The sequence below is a fragment of the Guillardia theta genome, assembly GCF_000315625.1.
Source record: "Guillardia theta CCMP2712 unplaced genomic scaffold GUITHscaffold_95, whole genome shotgun sequence".
NCBI classification, from domain to species: domain Eukaryota; class Cryptophyceae; order Pyrenomonadales; family Geminigeraceae; genus Guillardia; species Guillardia theta.
In genome coordinates this window covers 30394-52182 of record NW_005434579.1, presented here as the reverse complement: position 1 = coordinate 52182, position 21789 = coordinate 30394, and the positions used below count along the sequence as shown (strand labels likewise).

At 54.0% G+C, this 21789-nt stretch overlaps 5 protein-coding genes across 5 annotated transcripts; 2 read left to right on the top strand and 3 right to left on the bottom strand.

Annotated features, from left to right (window-relative positions):
• Window positions 1–1642: 1642 nt before the first annotated feature.
• On the top strand, window positions 1643–2016 carry GUITHDRAFT_47758 (hypothetical protein; the record flags this gene model as incomplete). The annotated part of the gene is made up of 3 exons (XM_005824343.1): window positions 1643–1757; window positions 1845–1929; window positions 1986–2016. Coding segments are annotated over 3 exons (231 nt in total), but the record flags the coding sequence as incomplete, so codon positions are not given.
• Window positions 2017–3322: 1306 nt separating this feature from the next.
• Window positions 3323–4492, bottom strand: GUITHDRAFT_144979 (hypothetical protein; the record flags this gene model as incomplete). Its single annotated transcript, XM_005824342.1, has 3 exons — window positions 3323–3460; window positions 3507–3620; window positions 3668–4492. 3 exons carry the CDS (start codon window positions 4490–4492, stop codon window positions 3323–3325), a joined length of 1077 nt encoding a protein of 358 aa, XP_005824399.1.
• A 1022-nt stretch (window positions 4493–5514) lies between these two features.
• Window positions 5515–6588, bottom strand: GUITHDRAFT_116379 (hypothetical protein; the record flags this gene model as incomplete). Its single annotated transcript, XM_005824341.1, has 1 exon — window positions 5515–6588. One exon carries the CDS (start codon window positions 6586–6588, stop codon window positions 5515–5517), a length of 1074 nt encoding a protein of 357 aa, XP_005824398.1.
• A 1479-nt stretch (window positions 6589–8067) lies between these two features.
• On the top strand, window positions 8068–8785 carry GUITHDRAFT_43756 (hypothetical protein; the record flags this gene model as incomplete). The annotated part of the gene is made up of 4 exons (XM_005824340.1): window positions 8068–8111; window positions 8423–8612; window positions 8659–8688; window positions 8732–8785. Coding segments are annotated over 4 exons (318 nt in total), but the record flags the coding sequence as incomplete, so codon positions are not given.
• A 1204-nt stretch (window positions 8786–9989) lies between these two features.
• GUITHDRAFT_158591 (hypothetical protein) lies at window positions 9990–11100 on the bottom strand (the record flags this gene model as incomplete). Its single annotated transcript, XM_005824339.1, has 4 exons — window positions 9990–10273; window positions 10349–10685; window positions 10731–10965; window positions 11063–11100. 4 exons carry the CDS (start codon window positions 11098–11100, stop codon window positions 9990–9992), a joined length of 894 nt encoding a protein of 297 aa, XP_005824396.1.
• Between the last annotated feature and the right edge of the window lie 10689 nt (window positions 11101–21789).

Sequence of the window (21789 nt, the reverse complement as noted above, 5' to 3'; positions counted from 1 at the left end):
GATGGATGGATGGATGGATGGATGGAGGGAGGGAGGGAGGGAGGAGAAAGTGAGGATGGATAGGGGTGGGGGGTGGGGGGAGTGAAGGGGGAAGGCAGCTGGAGGGAGGGAGGGAGCGGGAACTGCCACTGCAGGAGGTCGAATAACAAGCGCCTCTGCCATCACAAGCCTCCGCTGCCATCTTCAGCATCAACTCTGAACTTTGCCTCAGGAATTTCAATAGAAAAAGATAGATTCAAGTGGATAATCGAAATTTTTCTTGTGCTGTATGAGTCGTTCGACCTGGGGGAGATATTGAAATTTAAGATTTAATTTTCAAATTTAACAAAAGATTTTCAAAAAAGAAACGAAATTTTCCAGTACTTGTTGCGGGATTCAGTAGCAGAAGGTTTCAATTTAAGTTTCATCTCATGGTTTCAACATTAGATGCAAATTTTCAGTCTAGATCCTCAAAGAGCTTCGTATTGGTTCACATTTGAGTGAAATACAGCAGAGGCAGAAGAGCAACAATTTCTCAAGGGTCATGTTTGACCACGCTCATCTAAAAATATTCAAAATATATTATCCCATACTTGAAACTCAAAGATGTAGTTTCAAAATAATTTTACAAAATTGCGTTGTATCGGGAAGAACCCTCCATGTTCCAGAGGCTTCTGCATGGGGTGGGTGGTATTCACTTAACTAAGAAAATAGTACTACAAGATATAGATAAGATTCCAGCAGTAGTATTAGAATACGATAAAGTTTACTCATTATTTATTTCGAAGCATTTCATGGGGTGTTGTCTGCCGCCCCTTCCCCTTCCCGCCAGCACGCGCCCATGGTGGCAGAGGAGAGGAGAGTGGAGGACAGAAGCGAATGAGCAGGGGAGAAATGAAGAAGCAGAGGCGAAATAAATGGGGCAAGCGCATGGCAGGAGGGAAAGAGTGAAGTCAGCAAAGATCACATGGCTCCAGTGCAGGATAGGTGGAACAAAGGGACCGAAGCATGAATTCAGAAACCTGTGGAATATGGATATTGAGAATCCTCAAATGTGGTGAAGAACAGGAAAAGGAAAACTTATCGACACCCATGATAAAATTAGTATCAGCGAACGCAAGCACGCTTGAGAGATGATGGTTGGAAGCAGTTTGCTGCAGAAAGCACAAAGTAGAGGGATGAAAATGTTCTCTACTAAAACATGTTGAACGAGGCATGGAAGCCGCGTGGAATGGACTTTGTCTTGAAAGTGTTGATAAACTTTGAACTCGCGCATTTTTTGTAACCGTTGACAAGGTATAGGCAGTGTTAGGCTGTAGGAAGGACAGTCACTGAAGACGGACATGAAAATAGGGTATCGAGTGAGCTGAGTTAGTTGTTGCAGCAATGAAGGAGACGGATTGAGATCCTTGAAAACGTTGAGGGCAATAAATTCCGACGTAGACTACAATAGATGAGACTGAGTGAGCACGGCCTTGAACTCGGAGAACGGAATCTGAGGTGAAGAAGCCTTGTTCAGAGAGAGAAGGAGAGTGAGCGAGCGAGAGAGTAGCATTGTTGTGAGCTTTCACATTATAGAGGCAGATACATGCCTTCTCTGAGTTGACATAATCCTTGTTTGACATGATGTTCTCCGGTTTCAATGGTACTGACAGCTTCATAGATGGCACAACCGTACATAGGTTCGCGCATCAGCTTGATTTCCAAGTCAGAGATCCGCTATGAAGGAACTCTGTATACAATCAACCCGACCGAAGCTACCGTAGCCTTGCAGCACGGTATGTCCTTCTTTAAATTGCCTGATGAATGCGCGGCGATCGGCTGGGCCTCTTCACAATATGCTTGTCCCTGATTTTCCTCCCCAGTTCGCTCGTTCGGAACTGAAGGCCGCCGAAAGGACGGCCCCCAGATCCAGCCATCGGCTGAGGTGTATGAATACATCATCTTCAGGTGTGTGGCTAAGGATCTTGTGATCTCGATGAGGTTGGCTGATGTGTCTTCTACAGAGGCTCGGATATCAAGGACCTGCATGTTCTCGATCAAAATGCTCCCCAAGCAATGCCTCCTGCGGAGCCCATGCGCCCGCCAGAGCCGGCACAGTACAACCCGTATGCCCCGCAGCAGTTCTCTCAGCCGATGCAACCCATGTACAATCAAGGAATGCCCAAGCCGAATGCTCCTGCACCAGGGATGCCTGCTGCTGGTATATCCCTCCATCTGTCTGTTTGTCCTGACTCTCCATGTTTCAGTTGCTCCCATGCAGTTCCAGCAGAGGCCTAACGATGGCAATGTGCCTAGGCCGAACCAGACGATGCCTTCCGCACCTCAGGCTGCTCCTCAACCAGCCCAGCCCCAGGCTCAAGCTCAGGCCCAAGCACCAGCTCAGATTTCTCAGCCTCAGGCCCAGCCGAAGCCAGGAGTTCCGGGTGAACAAGGGCAAGGGCAGAAGGCACCTCAACCGCGACCCAACGCCTGGGCGCAGCCTCCGTCCATTGCAAGCCAATCCCAGGGCAACCAAGGGGGACCGAAGAACATCAACACGGGGCGTGCCCCACCTCCCCAGGCCCACGCCCATGCTCCCGCACGCGGCGGCGCACTGAGGGGGGGAAGAGGAGGAAGAGGCAGGGGCATGATTGCTTCGGGTCAATTCACGGTTGGCGAGATAAAGAAGGTGTGCGATCACGTGGGTTGCGGTGGCATGCTCATATGTGCCTGCAGATGGAGGATGACTTCGACTTTGTCTCAACAACTGCTGCCTTTGATAAGCTTGCAGTGAAGGCGAGTGATGTAGTGTTGAGGCAGCTGGTTGTGACGACCTGAGCAGGAAGAGGTGCACGATCAGGAGCAATCTATTGTTAAGGGTTACGACAAGGCCAAGAGTTTCTTTGACTCCATATCTTGTGAGGTGAGCTGACCTGTGCCGATGCGGAAGAGGGCCTGAGGCGGGCTGCAGGGCTCGACGAAGGAGTCGCCATACAACAGAGCTGAGTCCAACCGACTCGACATGGAGACTTTCGGTGCCACAAGTGCGGGAATTCGCAGATGGACTGGGCCCCGAGGACGCGGAGGAGGACGCGGAGGAGGGATGGGGCGAGGAGGGGGGATCAGGCGAGGAAGGGGCGGTGGACAATAAGTACATTCGTGGGATAGCACAAGGTAGAACAGCCCTGCAACATTTACCCTATCTATCGTTAAAGTCTGAATGCTCACGTTCTCGTCCTCCTTCACGGGGGCATCAAAGTGAAGGGACCCCAATAGAGATGTCAGGACCGAGTACGGAAACTATCGATGTTCTCTCGACGGAACAAATGTTCCCTCGATGGTACGCCCCAGCTGGCCTGCATCATCTGCTGAAGGTGTGGAGCAAGCAATCTCGACCAGCCAAATCCGACAGATACATCTCCAGCTGCTGCTCTGACGGCAGCGGATTCTCGTAGAACCTCTCCGGCGCCTCTCGGACTTCGTGCTTGAACCCCAGAGTCTGTCAAACAGCCTCAGCAGCGGGCCAGCTGGCAGGCAGCAGGTACCTCCATAGATGAGATGAGGAGCGTTGAGCCGTCTCGATGTGGAGGGGCTGCGTAGAGGAACTTGCCTCCGGCCCTCCGGAGGAGATGGTTCGCAACCCGACATATGGAGTCAACCTGACAAGTACGGTCAGCTGGAGTGAGGAGTTTGCGGCTCAGCGGACCTGCTCGTGGTCGTAGAGGATGTCAGACCCCACGAGGATGTCGAAACTCTCGGCTGACGGCCAGCTGGACTCATCCGTCCAGTCCAGCTTCTCGATCTGCATCCTGCCAGACGTCGCCGGACCCTCGTTGAGCTGCATGTTGATCCTCAGGTTCTCGAGCGAGTGCTTGAAGGAGTCGGTCGCCAGCACGACCTGGGCGTCTGTGAAAGCCATGGCAGCAAGGGACGGAAGGCCGCATCCCGCTCCGATCTCACAGAAACTCTTTCCCCTGAGCTCCTCCTTCATCTCACAGATCCACCTCGCAGTGATCACCGAGGCTGCCCACAGGTACACCCCCGTGCTATCCCGCGCTGCATCCGTCCCTGAAAATGCTTCTCCCCTCCAGGAGAGCCCCAGCAGCCTACACTTGAGGGAGGAGGCGGACGGGTCGCTGAGCCTCAGCTCCAGAGTCGTCTCCTCCACGATCGCCGCGTCCTCGGGCGACAAGAGATCCTCAGAGACGGACTCGCAGACCTCCATCTGCGCTCCTTCCTCCAGCGGGCCAGCGCTCTGGTGCGAGAGGAGCAGTGCTGTGATGTTCTCGTCGTTTGCCTCGCATGCGTAAGTCAGCGCGCTGATGTTGCAGTCGTTCCTGTCCAGCACGTCCGACTGCTCATGAGCGAGCAGGAGCTCTACCACCTTCTCCTGCGAGTTCTGCACGGCCCAATGCAGGGGGGTGTTACCTCGATTGTTCTTCTTGAGCTCCGCGCGCCGGCCGAGCAGGTACCGCACCACATGCTCGTGTCCGTTGGCTGCAGCGAAGTGGAGGGCAGTGCAGCCAGCCATGTCGGCCTCGTTCACATCGACATGATCTCGTTCTATCAGCATCTGAACCCTCTCGAGCTCCCCCGCTCTCGCTGCGTCGCCAAGCTGTTCCTCTTTTGTTGCCTCCCCGCCTCCCCCTCCTCCCCCTCTGACACCTGTGGGTCTGTACTGAACTCAAACCTCTCCATCTCTCCTTCAGGCTGGTACTCCTCGCTCTCCTCGCTCATCTCCATCGTTCCTCCTCGTAGCCTCAAACTTCCCTCTCTCCCTCCGATGCAGCCTGACACACCGATTCTTCCTCCCTCCGAGCTCAACACTGCTGCTGCGACTGTCTTCGCTACCTTCGATGGCATCATCGTCAAGCTTAACATCTCTCCTCCCCCTGCTCCCCCTGCTCCCCCCCCTCCTATCGTGACCGGACTCGTCGCCGCTAGGAGCAGCAGAACCAAAGGCACCATTGCGACCCAAGTAGACATATCCGTTACCATTCCGTTACGATTCACACTCACCAGGCTAGTTTGGTAGCTCCTGCTCCTCCTCCTCTAGTAACTCCGAGGCTCCTCCGAGCATCTAGTAGCTCGTGCTGCTCCTCTACTACTACTACTACTACTACTGCGGCTCCTGCTCCTCCTCTAGCCGCCTAGTAGCAGTAGCTCCTGCTCCTCCCCTCTAGTAACTCCGAGACTCCTCCTCTAGTAGCTCCGAAGCTCCTCATCTAGTAGCTCCAAGGCTCCTCCTCCAGTAGCCTCCGAGGCTCCTCCTGTCTCCTCCAGGCTCCAGTGCTCCGGGAGTCCTGCTCTACTAGGCTAGGCTAGAGTCGTCAGCTCCAGCTCCTCCTCTAGTAGCTCCTGCTCCTAGCTCCCGAGTCCAGCTCCTCCTCTACTAGGCTAGAGTCGCCAGCTCCTGCTCCTCCTCTGGAGTCGCTCTAGGCAGCAAGGTTAGTGCATTCTATTTACTGTGGGTTATTCAATCTTTCAAACTTTCTTGCTTAAAGTTCTGAACTTGCTGATCTGGACATGGGGACTCAAGTGAGTCTCAAGTTTCTAGTCGTTCTGGGACAAGGAGGACGGAGGGTCCATAGGAGGGCCCTCCTTGATCTGCAGGTACCGCAGCACAGCCTTCATGTCCGCCTTCAGACTCTTCACCTCGTCCTTGGTGTCCTGCAGCTGCTGTTTGATCTCCCCAAGAGTCACAAGGAGCATGTCCTTGGTGTGTCCGTCCACAGCCTTGCTGCTCAACGTCACATTCCTGCCACCTGAAGTTCGTCCTCCTTCCCCCTCATGGTAATCTCTGTGCGATCTGCTCGAGGGCACAGCCCCGGCTCCTTCGGCCCTAGCGCTTGCATGCACCATGTTCCCCGACCCTGATGGGGCAGCCTCTCCCTCCGCTGCTGGCACATCGTTGGGCGGAGCAGGAGGAATCGCAACTTCCGCGTCAGCGCTCGCGCTCGCATCCGTATCCATGTCGGTCTCGTTCTCCTCTCCCGTGGGGTTCCCAGACTTTCTCTCCTTCCCTCCGGCCTTGTCAGCGTTGGCCACCTTAAACGCCTTGATCTCTCTGCACGTTCGCTTCACCATGTCGACGTAGGACGGCGCGTCCTCATGCTCGTCCGCGTACCTCCTCGAGGCGATCTGCCGGATCTTGGACCGGATGGAGCCCAGAGGCCGAGGAGTGACGCTATGCTCCGTGCACCATCTCGTGTGGACCTCTAGCAGTCGCTCCCACTGGATGCGCCCTGACGGCTTCACCTGCGCGAACAGCTCTGCGAGGTAGTACAGCTCCTCCTTGGAGTAGTTGCAGGAGCCGGCGATCCGACCGCCGAAGCCCGGCTTCATGCTGTTCAGGGAGGGTTGAAGCTTCTTCGAGGCTGAGCTCGGCTGAGATCCTTTTCTCCCTACTCCCACCGGGCTCGCCATCGCAAAAGATGCCTCGGCTTCTGCTGGCTGGGCCTCGGAGCAGCCGCAGGTCAAGGGGTCGCGCCTGTTGCTGGGCGCGCAGTCCTTGTGAAAGGATTGGCCGCAGGTCTTGCACTGCAGGCCCCTGTTGGCCTCGGGATCGCAGGATTCACCTGGAAGCTTGCAATGCTCCTTGAAGAGACAGGTCGCCTCCGACGCCATGTGTCCCTTCAACGAACCGACGGCAGGAGAAGCTCTTGGGTAGAGACAAGGGAAGGTGAAGCAAGTTCCTGCGGAAGGAAACACTCAGTGAAATAGCAAGACAGGGGAGACGATGCGAAAGATTTTGGAGCGCTCTACTAAGCATGTCAAAGTATCATGGATGCTAAGCCTGAGAGAAGGAAATTCAGGATGAGAAGGACGAAAATGCAATTGAACGCATATTGAGGTTCAGAATGGAAACTCGTAAGCGAAGAGGCTGAGAGGGGAACATGCCTGGACAAAACTGAAGAGAGCATGTTGACATATGAGAGGGAGTTTGTCAGAGAGCTCTTGAGACTGCAGGCAGGCAGGCAAGCAGGACTGCGTAGGAGCAAGGGCGATCGATCAAACCAGGAAAGGAGGAGAGGAGAGAACAAGGGGAACAGGTTAGGAGAGGAGGATGGTAGCAGAGAGAGAGTCTATCGTGAGAGGAGGAAAGGAGGGGAGGAAAGGAGGGGAGGAAAGAAGATGAGGAGATGAGGAGAGGATGAGAGGAGTCAGTGAGGGGGTGGAAGAGAGGAGGGGGAGGGGGGAGCAGGAGCAGGAGCAGGAGCAGGAGCAGGAGCAGGAGAGGAAAGCAGGAGCAGGAGCAGGAGAAGGAGAAGGAGAAGGAGCAGGAGCAGGAGCAGGAGCAGGAGGGACTAGTCTAGATAGGAACAGAGCGGGGAGAGGAGCAGGAGCGGGAAAGCAACGGAGCCACATCCCACTCTGACCACGTCTAGATCTAAACCCTCATAACTAAACCTGCCAAACTAAACCTGCAAAACTAAACCCCTCATCCCAATGCTTCTGCTCCTGCTCCTGCTCCTGCTCTTCTCCTGCTCCTGCTGCTCCTGCTGCTCCTGCTGCTCCTGCTCCTGCTGCTCCTGCTCCTGCTCCTTCCTCAGTCGCTCTTGCTATCTAGCTGGTTATCTGTATTTATTTCTCCTGATCTGCCTAGCACACTTGCATCCCACAGGGCCTGAGTTTGTCTGTTTCTTTACCTGAGTGTCAGACTCTCGTCTCTGTTTGTTTCCCCGCCACTCTCATTCATCTCCTTCATCTCTACACCACAAGTGCTGATACGTTGCTGCCATATCCTTCCTCTTGACTTGAGATTCTCTCTTGTCGTCGTGATTGTGCGACAGCTGATTCCTCTCTTCAGTTTTTTCGTCTGTTCGTCTTCTGAATTTACCGCGTGCTCGACATTTCTTCGCTTCGTCCTCATGCCAGGGCAGAAGGTGACGACTGGGGTCTCCTGACCTTCTTCTCGTCCTTCATCGCATCCTGCATGGGCCCTCCTCGTCACCCTTGCTTCCTGTTTCCCTTGTCTGTCATCTCCCTCGCTCTCGCCATCATCGTTTCCTCCATCTATGCAGCTCTCGCAGCTCTTTATGATCGCAGACTACCTTAACTGTCTTCCTTTTTCGCTTGCGCAAGTGACTCGCTCCCTGGCAGTGCTTCGTTACCGTAGGAACAACGAAATTTGACGAGCTTGTAGAGGCGTTTGACAGCGAGGTTAGGAGAATCTCTCCTCCTCCTCCTCCTCCTCCTCCTCCTCCTCCTCCTCCTCCTCCTCCTCCTCCTCCTGGGAGCTGCTGGCCCTTCCCTCCTCCGTGTCTTCCTCCGTCCTCTCCCCTTCTCCTTGTCTCCTCTCCTCCGTCGTTTCCTTACTCATCAGTCTTGATTGAGTTCTCACCCACCAGGACCTCCAAGAGAAGCTGTTTTCACAGGGGTTCGAAGAGATTGTCATTCAGAAGGGGTTGATGGCAACTGGCAGGATTCTGACGCTCCTGACCATCTCCTGCAGGAAAAGCAGAGCAACGCCCGTGGCGCGAGGAAGGTTGCGAGTCGCAGTGTATGAGGCAAGAGAGGAGGAACACTCTTCCTTACCCTCATCCTTGTTCTGTCTGCAGTACAAGCCGTCGCTGCAGGAGGACATGGCAGCAGCGGACCTTATAGTCTCGCATGCAGGGGCCGGCTCTGTGATGGAGTCCCTACGGATGGTGAGAGTGTGCTGGGAGGGCTTGACAGGAGCTGACGCTGCAACAGGGGAAGAAACTTGTCGTCGTTGCCAATCAGGTCTGACAAGTGCCCTGAGATTCAACGGCTCTGACCGGCGCAGGCGCTCATGGACAACCATCAGATGGAGCTCGCGGACGCCATGGCTGCTCGAGGTATTTCTCTCCTGCTCCTGCTCCTCCTGCCCCCCCCCCCTCCAAACACACACCCTGCACTCTCTCATTCTACGCAGCCCCAACCGCCATCCACCCCTCCACTTATGCCCTCCTTGTCTCCTTATCATCTCCTGTTCTGCTTCTTTTCTTTCCAAGTCTCCGTTGAAGTTGCTACAGGTCTCGTCGACGTAGCGACGCCCGATAACATCGCACAAGTTGAGAGAGGAGGAGACCCTGGAGGGATATGACTGTAGCGCCACAGGTGATGGGAAGTGGCCGATACAAGCAGCTGAAATCTCCTCCTCCTCTTGATCTGGTGTGAGGAGGAAGAGGGGCTGGGGGGAGGGGCGGAAGAAGAGTAAGAGAAGGAGGGGAGAAGAACGAGGGCAAGAAGGAAGAAGGAGGAGGAGAAGGGGGGGGGGAAGGAGGAGGGAAGGTAGATTGGGGGATTCGAGGAGGGATTCTCATGCTTTCTGAGCAGGGGCCCATGAGAGAGATCGTGATGAAGAGCGTCGGGGAGTTGAAGGGCAGCGAGAAGAAGAAGATTTAACTGTAAATGTACAAGAAGATTCAACTATAAATGTACAACATCGGCTGGAGAAAATCCCTGGCATGACGGGCGATGGCTGGTGGAGGGAGAGAAACGCAGATGGGAAGAGGAAGAGGAGGGAGTTGGGGTGGGTTGGGATAGCACGAGAGATAGAGCGAGCGTTGGGGGGAGAGGGAACGAAGGTGGGCGCGCAGCAAGAGGGAGCGAGAAAGGAACCGGAGGAAGAAAGGAAGGAGACGAGTGGAACGGAGAAGGACGAGAGGAAGAAGGGAAGGTGGGGCTGGGAGAGGTGAGAGGGAAATGCTGTGTCTCGGAGCAGGAGGGGAAGAGAAAAGGGAACGACTTGACTGATCGATGACAACACGGCAGTAGTTTGCGCAATCCACATCAGTCACAGTCCAGCTGACCGGCAGCCATTTCCAACATCGCGAGCTGGGAGAAAACGTCAGCTGGACTGGAGAGCAGTGGGGCCCGGACTTTCTCACCTCGACGATATCCCGTATAGGCGTATGACCTCTCCCTGTTCCCACGAAGTTTCCCCGTTCTGAGTTCTCGTTGCTCCTCCTCCTCACCCTCCCCTCCGCCTCGTTCACTCCAAACTTCCAGCCGTCCTGCAAGTTCCTCCTCCACACCTATGGCAGAGATCACGAGCGTTTCTACCCTCGCTCCTCCTTCCCCACCTTCCCTCCCCTCTCCTCCGCGAAAAGAGTCAGAAGCGCTCCCAACACCCCGTACTCCTGCTCTCCCCCCCCGACGTATCCCAGCCGCTCCGAGCGGTCCAGGTACGTCTCTATCACCTCCCTCCTCGTCCTCCTCCTCCCCGTCTCTCCGAAAATCATCTCATCTGCCTCCCTCAGCATCCACGGCCGGTTGTACGCTGCTCGCCCGATCATGACCTCAGACACGGCGGGCAGGTCCTCCCATGACTCATCCTCACCGTCTGCCTGCCCATCTCGCCCGTAGGAGGCGGACGAGGGGAAGAGGTGCGAGCAAGCTCCTTGCAAGTCCCTGACACCTCCATTGTACGTGAAGGACAGGTGAGGAAAGTCGCTCTGCAACTGGTGGACCCATCTCGGTCGAAGAGGAGGCACCTTCCTGTTCTCCTCAGGGCTCAGCCCCTCCAGCACACAGTCCCGAGCATGAACGACAAAATGCCTCACACTCCCTTGGCTCACCGTCCTCACGAACGTGCGCAGAGCCTCGTATCCTCCTACTTCGTCTGTCCCCAGCCTGCACTTAACGCTGACCGGCAACCCGTTGGCAGCTCTCGAGATCTCCTCGGAGCTCCTGAGCACCAGCTGAGGGTCGTGCATCATTCGAGCCCCGAAGCCTCCGACGCCCTCGGTGGCCACCTGGACAGCATGAGCTCACAGCTGTCGCAGGGTCGCAAGTCTCACTCTCGGGCTCGGGCACCCGCAGTTCAAGTTGATGGCACAGTAGCCGTCCAGCTCTCCTGCGCTCCTCAACATCCCGACGGCGTCTGCGAAACCTTGCGGGCATGACCCGCCGAGTTGGAGGACGACCGGAGCCTCGTCCAGATGGCATCGAAGCTCCTTGGGACGAGTCTCCTGCCTCAGGAGGTCCTGGATGGAGACCATCTCGGAGTACAGAAGGGTGCGCGATGAGAGGAGGCTGCAGAGACAACAAGTGAGAAGAAAGAGAACAGGAGGAGGGCAGTGGAAGGAGGGACTGCAGGACAAGCCGAAAAGGGTGAGCACATGTTACTTGCCGGCAGAGGAAACGGAAGTGTGTGTCAGTCCAGCCCATCATCGGACCTGAAAGAAACCACAAAAACGCCTCAGTCCTTCTCTGTCCTACCTCAAGCTGCTCTGCGACCCTCGCTCCATCCCCCGCCTCCACTCCCGCCCCTGCCCCTGCCTTCCTCTACCATCACCATCCTCCCCTCCTCCTCTCCTTGTCCTCCTCCTCGCACACTCCTCTTCCTCTCCTTTTTTCCGTCCTCCCCCTCCCCCCCCAACCACCACCTCCTCTCTCCTCCCATCGTCTTCCCTCAAGTTTCTCACCGACGGCGACGGATCCGTCTTCTCGCATTCCCTCCTTGAACCTGATGAACAACGACCTCAATCAACCACATGACGGCATTCATCCTTCTAAAGATCCAATTCCGTGTACGCGCGACCCCACCTCTTCTCCTCCTCCCTTCTTCCTTGAACTTAATCTCGCTGTTCCCGCTCCTTATCCTTTCTTCGCTCCTCTCATCCCCGCCTTTCTCTACTTCCGTCCTCTTTCCATGACCTCCCCATCCCTTAAAAAAACGGGAAGGCCCGCCTCACTGCGAGGCCCGGGTCCCGGCCCGGGTCCGACCGTACTGTATTATTCTTTCTTCATAATTGTTTCAGTTTGCTTTTTCAATCTCTTTACTCACCAATCATTTAGTTACTTCTAAAGCGGCGGCTACTCAGTATGTATGACCATCATGATGATTCTCAAAGGATCGTGGAATGTACCGTGGCAGAATCACACTGTCATCGCGATGAGTATTGGCATGATGACAAGCAAGAACGCTCAGTGGTTGGTTTCAAGATTGAATCTACATCTTGCTAAGTTCCTGCGAGCATCATTGGTGAGGCCCCTTCGTTGGGCGTTCGCCTGGTTCAAATTCATCGCGGTGATGGCGGCCAAGTGACAACAAGGCTAGGGCGTCAATGCAACCGTTGAAGAAGAATCGCCGCCGCGATGATTCCCTTCATAATTTCGAATCGGAAGGTTGCTTCTTCAACTCGGCGAGGGACCGGGCAAGGCATGAAGGCTCGGATGTCGTGCAAAAAAGATTCAGAGCCTGACGGTCTGCATCTTCGTCATCGGCCGAGGCCGGGCCGAGTCTCCGAATATGTCAGCTGATGAGAGGCCCTTGGATATTGTCAGAGTCTATCAACTTGGCAACGGCACTGCACGCCGCCGTTGACGGGGCTAGGCCGCTGCAACTGGCAAGGAGACTTCCGAGCCTTGTTCCTGCGCTGGCCCGTCGGAGCCTGGACTCCAGAGTGCGAATGGCCAAGTTGGCTTGACGCGGGAGTCAACGCCGGGTGATGGAGAGACACCGGGTGATGGAGACTGAGACGCCGGGGCTCGGCCGAGAGGCCCGGGAGAAGCAACGCCCGGCGCCGGGAGGGCATCCGAGCCCACGGCGACTCTCATTGTACGGCAGGGCCTTCATTGTCCAATTCTCAGAATCGGCTCAACCCGGGCCCGTCGGACCACTGACTCCGACATGCCAGGCTGCTTCATTTTCCAGGCTTTTGAAAAGTTTCAGTCTACTTGAGCGGCTACTAGCAGGAAAGGCTCCGCCGCCCGGCCGGGCACTCCGCGGCCGGGCACAGCGGACCGGCCTGGGACTGAAAAGTGCCGTTACTAGTCACGGTGATTTTGAAATTTTTTGAAAAATGTTTATAAGATTTCAATTTATGTGAGCAACATTTAGGAACTCTCCATCTAATGAGTTCTCAGTGATCCCTCGGACTCATCCTATTTTCACTGCATGCTGGGAAGGATTTGAATAATTATTGTTAAATTTGAATATCTGTCTAAATTTATTTCAAATATAAATTAAATTTTAAATTATTGTACCACTATGGTACCATGAACCCATCACGGAGATTCGGAGACCGAGAATTTGTGTAGCTGATACGTCTTATATTGTTTTCAGCACAAAATATTATAATATTCGTACCATCTAAAAAAGTTGACAGTAGCATAATTCTTAAAAGTGGTTTACTCGTACATGGCTGAACACCGAGGAGAGGATCCCCATGATGGAACCTAGTAGGATTGGGGTGGGGTGCACTCACAGGCAACCAGCGGTGACGGGTCATGGTGATCAACAGTCAACTCTAGGGGTGGGGTGGGGTACTTCCAACAAAGTGGCGAACAAATTTGAGACGTTCATCGCGCAGTACCCCTTGTTTTCCACCGGATCTTGCCTTCCTGAAGGGGGTCAGGGTAGCAGACCAGTACAAAAGATGTCACAAAGGAGGGGTGGTGCTGCCACCGGTGCCAACGTGTATCTCATGGTCAATATGGTGGGTTATCTCAGCCTGGGATTGAAGTTGAACTGGGTAGGGTAGGGTGGTTACTCTAACAACTCCATGTCGATCAGAAAGATAGGGGTGGGGGGTCCCATAACACCATGTGAACTCCGATCGATGTGGGGGTGGGGTACTATACTCGAACGTTAGTCGTGGGGTGCTTTAATTTTTAAGACGTGTAGGGGGTGGGAGTACTGAGGGGATTGAAATGGATGGGACTGGTCCTAGGAAAGTAATTTGTGTCTATGACCAGGTCGTACCCCTTGCACATAGACTTTTTGTATGCCGGTCCTAGATGAAATTAATCGGGGGGTGGGTGGTGGGAAACTGAAGGATTTGTGGTTCCACCTGAAGTGGGGTAGTTTTTATAACTAACTTTTAACACCCTCAGCCGAGGGACAGCGGACGCGGCAATGTCGGAAGACAGCAGGACGAGAATGGGAAGTAGCGAGCGGAAGATGGACTGTAGGGAGGCGAAGCGAGGACAGCGGAAATTATGCGAAGGAAAAACAAAAGCTCGTCTAGTCAGCGCAGAGCAGGGTATGGTGAGATTAGACGATGATAGGATGACGCTGCCTCGAAACGAAGTTCTTTCACGAAATGGGATATCAGGAGAGAGATAACGAGGTGATCGAGAAATGGGATTGAATGAGAGTCAGGTTAAGAAATTACCAAGCAGAATGACTTCCGCAAAGTTTTTCATGAATTAGCTTCAGGGTTGAGGTTGGACACCTGGAAATACATGATCCTTGACAACCTTTGAAGACAAAGCATTCGAACAATGGGTGTGTTGCATCCAATATGCATACTGAAAGGAAGATTGTCATGTACTAGAGGAAATGATGATGAGTTACTGACAGCTGCTGATTCATGATGTTTCACTTCATGTTTTGACTCAATTTTTTTGTTTGTTGACTTCTACTTGCTTGCAGCTGTAAACCGGTCTTGCAGACAGGCGTACGAGTGAAGAATGCAGGCTCAGAGGGTGAGTTTGGCCTGTACACCTGAAGGAACTGATCGGCTTTTGTAGCGAGGGATCGCTTCCTATCCTGAATTCCTCCGAGACATTCTTTCCACCGACATCAATGTCGCAGTACAAGCAAGCAAGAATCTTTTGGCCATCGCAGAATCCACTCAGGTGCTGAAGTTCTCTTCGCATGTGTAGGCTGATCATTCACTTGTCATCAGTGCTCTGAGAAGATTCCTGCAAATGTCATCGAGAGTGTCTTGAACGCTCTTCGCTCTCCTCACACTCAAGTACTCTGCAATGTCACCTCGATCCTGTACGCTGTCGACGTGAACCCTCCTGCGGGCTCGTTGACCGCCCTTGATGTACAGGTTCTGGATTGCATACGGAAATCCAGAGAACCAGAGAGCCCTAGTGGGGATCAGGACCTTCCTGCCTTTGATGGCAGAAATCATTAGGTCCAGGGCGAATGATCAGACTGTCCGACAGGAGCAGGCGAATGCAGTTCATGCTTTGTCTCAGGTTTGATCTCTCGATTTCAAATGCACACCAACTCATGAGTGTTTCCAGGTTGTCTTTGCTGATCCAGACACCGCGATTTCTATCGTGAGCACTCCTGGAATCTTGAACGGGATGGTTTCTATGATGAAGATCGGCGCAGAGAGAGCTTCAGCAAGTAAGGAAGCTGTGCCTTGATATGCTTTGCTTTCGTGGCTTGCAAGATTTGCAATGTCTTTGTTTCAACGCAGATACCTTGGTTTTCTGACCAAGATCTTAACCAGGAACTGCTAGGGACATTGCAGCGTTGGCTGTCAACAATTGCGCTGGCATTGGTGGCGAAGAAGCATCGGGCAAGATTGCATCGGAGCCTGGAATGCTCGGTGGATTCTTTTCATCTCTTTTCTAAAGACTTTGAAAACTTATTTTAACGCTAGACCTGCTGCGTGCTATGGCCTTGACTGGATCTCCCGAAGAGAAGACCCGTGCTACTAGCGTCTGCTATCACATCTCAAGGAGCACCGTTGCACAGCAATTGATGATCAGGGCTCAAATTCCATCTGCTTTGGCCAATGTAAGTTTTGACTCCCTTACATGACATTCTCCTGATCAGTCTGTATCACAGATCATAAACACAAGAGGCTCGGGAGAAGAATATGAGGCGCAGATTGCTTTGGCTACAATGGTCAGCAGTTGCGAGATCTTGTTGTCGATGTCTCATTTCCCTGTCCAGGCCTTGACCAACCTTGTTGGAGCATCCCGATCATCTTCTGACATATCTATCTCACCCGGTCATCTCTACTGCTCGCCATCATTATTCATGACTCTTTCTTCAGCCTCCATCTCCATGATCACCAGATATTTGAACTTTGCGGTCAAATTTCGTGCTTGTTGCCTTTAACTTGACTGACGAGACGTTCAGATCAAAGGGCAGCGATATGGAGGAATCAGTTGGAGGGTGTACGACGTCCTGTTTCCGCTCTCTGTCCTTGCGAAGAACAGCGACAAACATATTCCCATGATGGATGCTGGCGTAGTCGAAATCCTCCTCAAGGTCCTGGACGACTGGAGACAAGGCCAATTTGATGCACAGTTTACAAAGGTTCTCATTTCCGAGTGACGCTGTATCTCCTCAACTATTTACTGCAGGCCAAGGCAGCCGAATTTCCAATTGTTGCTCTCTCTGCCTGTGAGTGCTAATGTTGAAGTCGCGAAATTCCTCTTGACTTTTTTCTTTCAGCGATCCTTGAAAACATGGCCAAGACAGCAGCGTCGAAGCAGAAGATCACATCTGGCGGTGGCGTGAGGTACCGTTTGTGGCATGCCACTTGTTCGCTAGCTTGACTGGTTCCCTTCGTCAGAATCGCCGAGAAGCTCACGAGGTCCAGCCCTCCTATCGTCGTGACGTACATGAAGGTGCGTCCGCTGACTTTGAAGTCTTTCCTCACTCCCCTGCCTTCAGTCCCTGTCGTCAGCGTTGGGACAACCCGCGCAGTCCCCAACAGCAGTCAAGCTGGGGGTAGGAACGTGAGAAATTAACGTTCTTGAAGAAAAGCCTTCACTGATGAGTTTTGCAGGCCCACGGGCAAGCCCAAGGTCGAGGAGCAAGTCCTCATGACCCCAACTTCTCCCTTCACCGACACCAGTAAGGAGCTCGAGTTCTGGAAGCTGAAGGCAGAGCAGCTCGCCAACCGCAATGAGGTGACTTCTTGACTGGTGCCGTGCGCAAAGTTGAAGACGATCAGGTTCTCATCGGAACCAACGAAGATCTCCTTGCCGAGCAGCAGAGGCTCAAGGCCGAGGTGACGTGACCTGATGAGGCTGTGGACTTTGACGCCTCGATCAGATCCTTGAAGCCGAGGAAGGGAGGAGAGAGGCGAACAAGACGTTGGACAAGGTGCGAGCCTCCGAGGTCGAGGAGCGTGCTGACTGCTGGGATAGATCGAGCATGATAAGCGCATCGAAGTTAAGAAGATGGCGAGCGACCTTGCAAGAGCTCAGGTCGACCGGAAGAACGTCAACCGCTGTCGGCTGATCCTGCGCAGGAGAGCGAGGCTGAGCTGCAGAGCGTGATCGTGAAGCTCCGACGCGACAACGAGGCCAAGACGGCGTCGTTTGAGAAGCAGTCGTTCACTGAGACCTCAAAGCTCAAGGCCGAGATCGAGGAGCTCAAGGGGCAGGTGAGAGCCTGCTGGTTTATCTTTGAGAGTTCTGATGTCTGGCGCAGATTTCAAAGCTGGAGAAGCAGTTGAAGCAAGAGACGATGCGAGCTGACAAGCTTAACTTCGACGTTTGACCTGCTGCAAAGAGCTCGCCAGAGCCTGACAACTTTTCGGTCAGATCTCGAAGATTCAAGAAGACAAGCAGCTTGAGATCGACGGATTGATGACCAAGCTTCAAGGCGAGAAGAGAAACTCGTCGTCTAGCTTCGACAGCATGAAGAAGAAGCTGGAAGAGGCTCAGAAAGACAACGAGATGTTGATCGAGGAGGTAAGCTGGAGACGTTTTCCTTCAAGGAGACTCAAGGTCGGCAACCCAGAGCAAGGTCAAGCATCGCTGGATCGAGAAGGTCAAGAAGGACCTTGAGGACAACATCGCCGAGCTCGAGCAGAGGAAGAAGGTGTCAAACTGAAGTTATCCTTCGCCGCCGTCTTACGGCCATGACAGAAACTGGAAGAGGACAACGCTCAGAAGGACACGACCATCGCTGAGAAGACCGCGATCATCCAGGAGATTGACAAGCAGGTAACAACTGACGAGCTTGTCAACGACGATCGTTGAGCTCCTTGCCTCCAGCTGTCCGAGTCTCGCAAGTTCGCTAACGACCTGCACGACATCGCCTCAGAGCTTCTCATGTCTGAGCACAAGATCGTTATCGTTGAGACTCAGGTTGGATCATCTCACGTCCCCTTGTTGCTCTCATCCTCATGTATGCCTGCTGCTGTCGCTGACCCCTGCCCTTCTTCTTGTTCTCCTACTCTCCTTCCACGTGCTGCATAGAAGTCTTCTCCTTGTGTTGTTGTGGTTTCTCTCTATCTCACACTAACATGGCTCTGCAGCAATTCAACTACACCGATCTGATGCTGGACCACGAGGTCAGCATGTTGTGACAACCCCTCTTCTGACGTGTATCAGGAAATGATTCGCTTCAAAACAAACTTCACCGCTGACCTCGCGTCGGCCGTCGGATGCAGCACGGACAGGCTTAAGGTGCTCGTTGCTGCTGGCGGGGGAGGAGGGAAAGTGACGGACTTGACAGGTTCTGCTCGCTCAAAGGCCCAAGGAAGGCAAGGGCATCAGGCTTCACATCGAAGTTGTTCCTGCCGAGGACGATCCTACTGGAGTGCATGCAAAGGACCTGGCGATGCAGCTGGAGAAGATGGTGTGATCAATTTCTCCTTCTCTCCCTCCCCTCCCTCGTTCCCCTCTTCCTCCCCTCCCCCTTCCCCCTCCCCTTTTCCCTCTGCTCTCTTCCTCTAATAGCATTCCCCTTGTCTCGCGTTCTCGTTCTCTTTACCGTCTCCATTTTTGCACCTCCTCCTCTCTTTCTTCCTCGTAACTGGCCCGCAGATCAAGAACAGCGACAGCAAGTTGTTCACCAAGCCCACATGCGGAAGGATCAAGCTCGGGGCGATGATGCCCAAAGCATCTGAGGCTAGAGACGCACTCGTGAGTGCTCTTGACTCGGTGAGCTCATGCGCTTTTGAGCTTGAAAGGGAAATTTACTTCTTCTCTTCTCTTCTTCCCCTCTTTCCTCCTTTTCCACATCATCATCATCGTACAGTCGGAGATCACCATTTCCGGCAAGAATCAGCAGATCATTCGCTTTGTCCTCAAGACTTGGGCCAACACAGACAAGCGAGTGGTGAGTGGCTTCAGTCTCGCTGCTTCCTCGCTGATTCTCCACGCAGCTCTTCCAAATGTGGCGAGCTGACGTGGCCAAGAACCGTAAGTTCAGGGTCGTCTTCCGGAGGTGCAGCTCCTCCTGGCGACAACCGCAGCATGACAAGTTTGACTAGGATCTGCAACCGGTCGGTGCTGATGGCGCTTAACCGCTGGAAGGAGACGATCGAGGAGATTCAGAAGGTCAGGTCATGTTGGTGTCGATGGTCAAGTCAAAGTCTGCTCAGATGCGGGTCATCGCCTCCAAGATCGTGTACAAGTGGCAGAACCAGGTGTGGCTGAGGGGTCTCTTGCTTAACTCCTCTTACCCCTCCCGCCTCAGTCCGTCAACATCGCCTTCTCCACCTGGGCCTCGAACATCTGGGTTTGCGCCTCCTCCTCGACCTCTTCCGAGCTGAAGTTGTGCTGCAGGAGGCCAAGAAGTTCGGCGCCATCTTCAAGAAGGTGCTGTTTGTGCCGTCCAGCCCAGTGCCGCCCAGTAACCGAACTGCCCGTAGATTCGCACCCGCATCCTCAACACCTCCCTCATCAAGGCCTTCGCGGTAGAGGAGGAGAGAGGAAGAGACGCAAGAGAAGAAAGAGGCTGAGGGAAACATTATGCTTGAGACGAGGGAGAGCGAGAGTTTGTGGGGGGAGAGGTGGGAGGAGAAGGACGAGAAACGGGTTGACCTGTTTCTACAGCGATGGACGTACATCGTGACCGAAGAAGGGCGCATGCAGGTTCATTCTTGTTCGCTTCGTCTACCAACACTAAGAGTCTCTCAGCGCGTGGGCGGAGCGATCATGAAGCGCTGGATGCTCATGGGTGTTACCATGTGCTTCAAGTAAGAAGTCCACCTTCCCAACGTTCCCCTCCCAATTTTAGCTCCTCCTCCTCCTCCTCCTCCTCCCTCCTCCCTCCTCCCTCCTCGTTCCCTGGTCCCCCCCCTCGCTCATCGTCGCCTTCTCTTTATCTTGTCTGATTGTTTTGCAGCACCTGGCACGAGGAGTTGGTGGACGAGAAGCGCAAGAGAAAGTGAAAGCTCGCTGACCCTCCTCCTCCTCCCTCACCCTCTCGCAGGCTCATGGAGAAGATCGCCGTCCGCTGGACCAAGGGCGGGATGGTGTGTCCTCCTCCTCCTCCTCCCTGTTCCTGCCTGACGTGCCCGGTGGTGCCTGCAGTCCTCAGCCTTCGCAATGTGGAAGGACGCTTGCTTCATGGAAGTGAAGATGAGCGAGATGTTGGCAATCGACGACAAGCTCAAGGAATTTCAGGTGACCCGGAGAGGGGAAGGAGATGGAGGGGGTGGGGGGTGAAGGGCAGGAAGCATGGAGAAGGGAGGGAGTTTGGGGTGGGTGCTAGCAACGGTAGCGAAAGAAGCGCAGCGGTGAAAAGACGAGAGAGGGATTGAGGAGATTCTGAGGAACGAGGACGATGGGCAAGGAAGAGAAACGGGAGAGGAAGGCAGGAGGGAGCACTAGCAGGCGGATTCACCTTATCCTTCACAGACTGGCCTGGAGGCGAAGGTGCAGGAGCTGCGCGATCTCAAGCTCTCGTCGGAGGATGAGATCAGCAGGCTGCAGGTCAGTCGTGACTCGCTCTGTACAGCTGGAGGCTGAGCTGGGGGATGCAGAGCAAGATGGACCTGCTGGTGGGCGAGAAGGATCAGCTCATTGCCGACCTCAAGAATCGCCTCAAGAACCAGGTGAGCAAGCTCAGAAATCTCTAACTCCTCCTCCTCCTCCTCCTCCTCCTCCTCCTCCTCCTGCTCCTCCCGTTTTCTCCTCCTCTTAATCTCCCTTCCTCAGCATCTCTCCCTCCTCACTCCCTCCTTCTCGTGATCTTCTCCTTGCAGGATGGAACTCTTCAGCACGCGGATCAGAGTGTGGCGAACCTGAAGCAGATGATCGAGGACGAGAGAAGCAAGCTCCGCCAGGTCCCCCATCATCCTTGTTTGACGTTACTACGATGTTCTCCTCCTTCACCTCGCTCCTCCTTTTCTTCTTCTCACTTCTTGCTCAGATCACCGACGAGCTCAACGCTGCGGAGACTCAGCTCAACGAGATGAGGATGCAGAACGGAAACCTTCAGAGTGAGTCCAGCTGCTCTCCAGCTGGTCGCCACCTCACTGGCTTCCTCAGGGAACATTACGAGGTTGGAGCAGGAGATGGAGAACATTGTGCTGGCCAGCAGGTGGAGTCTGTTGGAAGTTTGCGCCTCCCGATGGCTGAGCTGATGACAGGGAGCGCGAGGGTCAGCTGGTGGCCGAGAAAGAAGATCTGGAGTCTCGCCTGCGCAAGATGCAGTAAGATGATGACTTTGATGATCATATTGTTCTTGTTTTTGCTCTTGACGGATGCTTGTGATGATGATACTGGTGATGATGATGCTGGTTACCATGTCGTTGTCGATAATCACGATGATGATTGAGAGGAGAAAGATTGAGAGAAGAAAGATGGGGTGTGGAGCTGGTGGTGCTTGTGTCAAAGTTGTCAAGAGGGAAATTTTTGAGTTCTGGTCAGGATCGAGATCAAGAATTCCTCCCAAGAGTGGGGAAGCGCCGAAGCTTCTTACATCAAGGACGTCAAACTTCTCCAGGAGCGACTCAGGTTTCACTATCCCCTTGCTCCCCTCCACCTTCTCCCTCTCCTCCTCCTCCTCCTTCACTCCTTCACCATCACAACCAACCCTCCTCTATGCCATCACGTTCATCAAGTGACTTGGCGGCAGCTCTACCGAGAGGAACCTCCAGGCGTCTCTGCTGGAGCGAGAGCAGCTGCAGGCGCAAGCGGCAGCAGAAATGCAGTCGATGAGGAGCGAGTTGGAAGTGCGGGAGAAGAAGACCCGCGACCTCGAGCGCCGCCTGGAGGAGCAGCACCAGAACATCATGTGGCTGGACGCGGTACGTGGAGGAGGGAAGAGGAAGGAGGGAGGAGATGGAGGGAGTAGATAGGGTCCAAGGGAAGTAGAAATGAGAGCATGGAAAGAATGGGTAAATGTGAGGAGGAGGAGGGATGGAGGAAGAGGAGGAGGAGGAGGAGGAGGAGGAGGATTGATGTTGG